General features: G+C 58.3%; 1 protein-coding gene across 1 annotated transcript; it reads left to right on the top strand.

The window, feature by feature from the left end:
• Positions 1 to 218: 218 nt before the first annotated feature.
• Positions 219 to 3,804, top strand: EVX1 (even-skipped homeobox 1). The gene is made up of 3 exons (XM_026089579.1): positions 219 to 806; positions 2,277 to 2,527; positions 3,274 to 3,804. Exons 1-3 carry the CDS (start codon positions 368 to 370, stop codon positions 3,802 to 3,804), a joined length of 1,221 nt encoding a protein of 406 aa, XP_025945364.1. The 5' UTR covers positions 219 to 367.
• Positions 3,805 to 4,369: the final 565 nt, after the last annotated feature.

The raw sequence follows: 4,369 nt of genomic DNA, 5'->3' as shown, positions 1-4,369 counted from the left end.
TCTCGGGCTCCTACACCTGGTGCATCACGCATTTAGCCCATTAGCTCCGGCTCTTCCTTTCATCTTCCCCATGGCAGACGTTTCTATTTATCCACTGGCAATCAATGTGTGGCGTCACCAGTGGTACTGTAATGACGACTACACCACTGAGGATGACAGCTTAGAAAGAAGAGGGCAATGGTGATCCCTCCCAGAGCAGCACAGCACAGTGTAGCGCTCGCATCACAAGGTCACCCTATCTCACCGCCTGCTCCTCTGCTTTGGCAGGAGAGGGCTGCTGGGTTTGCACAAGGCTGGGGCGGGAGTGGGAGGGAGGGGGGGGGAAGAGATCGGGATTTTTTTCCCCCCTCCCTTAAGCAAAGCCACAATGGAAACCAGGAAGGAGATGGCGATGTTTCTGGAAGGGACACAACTTGGCGCTCTAGTTGGCAAGAGGGTGCCTAATTTGTCCGAAGCAGTGGGGAGCCCCGCTCAAGAGCCACAGGAGAAGATGATCCATCGGAACTGCCTCAGCCCCAGACCTGGCCCCTTGTCGTCCCGGGAGAGAGGAGGAGGAGGAGGAGGAGGTGGCGGAGGCGAAGAAGAAGAGGAGGTCGAGGTGCTGCCAGGGACAGGGACGGTGGCGGAGAGCCGCTCGGCGGCGGCAGCACTGCTCTCGGCCGGACAGCAGCCCCCCGCCCCGGAGCCCCCTTCCAGCAAAGGGCAGCAGAGCAGCTCGGACACCGAGTCGGATTTCTATGAGGAAATCGAGGTGAGCTGCACCCCGGACTGCGCCACGGGGAGCGCCGAGTACCAGCACAGCAAAGGTACCCAACTCCTTCCCGTGCCTTGAGCCCCCTCCTCCCTCCCGGACTCGGGTGCCGGCACTCGGGGGGGGTCTGCTGGCGGGGGTCTTCCCCACTTCAGCTGAGAAAGAGGCAGTGAAGTCGGGGTGGGGGGGCTGATTTCGTTTCCTGCTTGATTTTTCGGCCCCTCAGCTCCCTGCAATGGGGAGGCTTGTCTGGGAGTCAGAGGACACGACATCAGGCAGTCCCCCGCGTTCCCCCCAGGCTTCCCAGCGTGTGTGCATCAGGTCTGCAGCTTGTCCTGTAGGACCCCCCTTGGCCTAGACCACTACCCACTCCCCCCCCCCCCCCCCTGATCTCTTTTTAATTTTTTTATTCTTTCCCAATCCCTGGACAGTGCATGCCCCAGGAAATCCCTTCCGATCCTCCCCACCAGCGGGGTTCTGTGTGTGAAGGGGGGGGGGGAGCAAGATCAAACGGGTTTTCTGGCCGAGAGCTGTTTGTGGTTTTGCAGGGTGAAATGTGCCCGGGCGAGTGCGGAAGCGGCCATAAAGACCGTAAAATTGCTCGCCGACTCCTGCCTGCCCAAAATGCAATGGCGAGGTCCTTGTTTGCACGTTGGGTTTAAAAAAAAAGGAAAAAAAAAAGAAAGAAAAAAAGAGGAGAGATCCAAATTACCTTGTCACTTCTATGTCTCGGTGGCGCCAGCTCGGAAGTGGTCCCAATGAATTAATTGCCTTTGGTCTCGGGCACAGTGAGGGAGAGTTGCATTTAAAAGCAAACGCAGAGGCCAGTCCCCCTATCCCCCCTGCCCCCACTCGTATTCCCACCTTACCAGCCGGGCAGAGCTCCCCCCAGACCCCAAAACAACCCGCTTCTTCCCCCTCCCCACGCCTCCATCACTTAAAAGAGAAGCCGGGGAACACGGACAGCGCTGTCTGTTGTCTCTCTTCCCCCAGAGCCTCGTTGAAATTACAACATCCCGGGCTTTCGAGACTGAGGGGAGAGTCCCCGCGGCCTGACCTCCCTGCGGAGGGAGCAGGGTGCCTCCCCCCCCCTCCCGGCCGCAGGAAGGGGCTGCGGAGCCCCGCGGCCCGGGCGCACCTGCGCGTCCGCGCTGCGCAGGACCGGGATGCTGCGGCGGCCGCCGCCGGCTCCACAATGCGGGGAGCGAGCGGGGCATCCGAGCAGACGCTCCCAGGGCGGTGTGCGCGCGCGCGCGCGTGTGTGTGTGTGTGTGTGCGTGGTTGGGGGGGGTACCTTCCAGCCAGAGTGCATACACACCAGCTGAACCCTTTCCCGGTGCTGCACCCCCTTCTTTGTACCCCCTCCTGGTTATCTGCCCAGCATCCTCAGCCCTGGGAGCGGCAGAGAAAAGGCAAGGTGTGTGKGGGGGAATCGATGGCGGGGCGGGCGGGGAGCACGGCTCGGTGCCCGCCTGCCCGCGAGCGTGTGTCACGCGTGTGTCTCTGCTCCGGGTCCCCTGCGCAGGGCCGTGCTCCGAGGCGCTGGCCGGCAGCCCCAGCGGCGGCGGGGAGCACCCCAAGGGCGGCGGAGGCAGCGGCGGCGCCCAGGGCACGCTGGCTTGCAGCGCCAGCGACCAGATGCGCCGCTACCGCACCGCCTTCACCCGCGAGCAGATCGCCCGGCTGGAGAAGGAGTTTTACCGGGAGAACTACGTGTCCAGGCCCCGGAGATGTGAACTGGCAGCTGCTCTAAATCTGCCAGAAACCACCATCAAGGTACACACAGCTCGGACATGTTTCCAATTAGCACGATATAAATCTATATGGCCAAACTTCCTTTCAAAACTCGGGAAAGCACTTCGGCAGCACAACCCTCCCTCTCCCCTCTCCCCCCCCCGCCCCTTTCCTGGCCCTGCCTGCACCCTGCAGCAAGCAGCAGTGCGGGAGAGGCTCCCAGAGCCATCCCAGCCAGCGCCGCTAATCCGGCCTCTCTGTACCAGATTATTTTTAATCCTCCCTTCAGTCCAGTACAAAACTCGTTCAGTTCTTGGGGGAGGGAAGAGGAAGCAGCTCCTGATCCCGTTTCCCCTCGCTTTGTTTTGTCTTAAAAAAAAAAAGTAAATAATCATAATAATGCCAGGTAATTCTGCCTGCAAGAAGGTAGGAAGGAGGCATAGCTGCTGGGCTTGCCTGGAGCCTTGGGACCTGGAGAGTTCAACAGGACAAGCCTTAGGAGGAAGAAAGGGAAAAAGCGCTAAAAAAAGCTGCCACAATGGGTCTCTCTGTAGATTTATGGTGACCTAAATGATCCCTCTGTACTTGATGACAACTCTTCCCGTGAGCGAGAGCTTCTCGTTCTGGCCTCTGCGCTCGGCCAGAAGGAGCCCCGACCTCCCCCCGCCAGCAGACCCGCGGCCGCCGGCGCTGCGAGGGCGGAGGCGCGTGCGCAGGGCGGCCCGGGCCCGCGGAGGGTGCGCGGCCCGGCGCGCAGCGGTGACGGCTCTCCCCGCTCTCTCCCCCAGGTCTGGTTCCAGAACCGCAGGATGAAGGACAAGCGGCAGCGCCTGGCCATGACCTGGCCTCACCCCGCAGACCCGGCGTTTTATACCTACATGATGAGCCACGCCGCGGCCACCGGCAACCTGCCCTACCCTTTCCCGTCCCACCTGCCCCTTCCCTACTACTCCCACATGGGCATCGGAGCCACCTCGGCCTCTGCTGCCGCTCCTTTCAGTACCCCGCTGCGGCCGCTGGATACCTTTAGGGTCCTGTCCCACCCGTACCCGCGACCAGAACTGCTGTGCGCCTTCCGACACCCGTCCCTCTACCCCGCCCCGGCGCACGGACTCAGCGGCGCCGGAGGCAACGCCTGCTCCTGCCTGGCTTGCCACAGCAGCCAGTCCAACGGGCTGGCGCAGAGACCCTCCGGCTCAGACTTTACCTGTTCAGCCACAACCAGGACTGACTCTTTCCTCACTTTCACGCCCTCTGTGCTGAGCAAAGCCACCTCAGTTTCCATGGACCAGCGAGAAGAAGTACCTTTAACAAGATAAACGTTAATCTCAGGTTTATTAAAAATACGCCTTTCCTGGGCTCGCTTCGAGTTAATGTACCTACATCCGATGTTTATTTAATAGTGTTCTCTCCCCAGAAATGGACACCTAYGAAAAAAAAAGAGACTAAAAATAGCTCAGTCTTACAAGGATTTACATTCCAAGGGGGAAAGAAAAGAGAATAAAAAAAATGACAAGTGATTTATCTCTAAGAAGGTTTTCAGGCACAGACGAGAAACAAAAAACCAAACCGAATGAAATACACTTCAATAACCCATAGAAATGAGCTGGGACTTTATTTTCCACAGATAGACTTCCTACCAAGGGCTGGGACTTCTGCAGATCACAACAACAAACCTTATGCACAAACCTACAAGACTGAGAAAGAAAATCTGAAATACTTGAAAGAAACATTATCCTGACAACGAAATGGCTTGTGCACATGAAGAAAGCAAAGATGTGATCTACCAGAGTGTTCAGAAAATAAAAACAACGAGCAAACAGCAAAAACAAAAGGTTTCTGGATTGCAGCTCAACAGTATTACCCAGTTATTTCTATAGAGAA

This window comes from Apteryx rowi, unplaced genomic scaffold, assembly GCF_003343035.1.
Source record: "Apteryx rowi isolate R43461 unplaced genomic scaffold, aptRow1 scaffold_820, whole genome shotgun sequence".
NCBI classification, from domain to species: domain Eukaryota; kingdom Metazoa; phylum Chordata; class Aves; order Apterygiformes; family Apterygidae; genus Apteryx; species Apteryx rowi.
The sequence above is the reverse complement of the archived record's forward strand: the minus strand, read 5'-3'. Positions and strand labels throughout refer to the sequence as shown.

Bases quoted from the DNA above. Each gene is read 5' to 3' on its own strand.
- EVX1 (XM_026089579.1), top strand. From the start codon at position 368: ATGGAAACCAGGAAGGAGATGGCGATGTTTCTGGAAGGGACACAACTT. The intron at 807-2,276 runs GTACCCAACTCC...TCCCCTGCGCAG, and splicing joins CGAGTACCAGCACAGCAAAG to GGCCGTGCTCCGAGGCGCTG. The intron at 2,528-3,273 runs GTACACACAGCT...TCTCTCCCCCAG, and splicing joins TGCCAGAAACCACCATCAAG to GTCTGGTTCCAGAACCGCAG.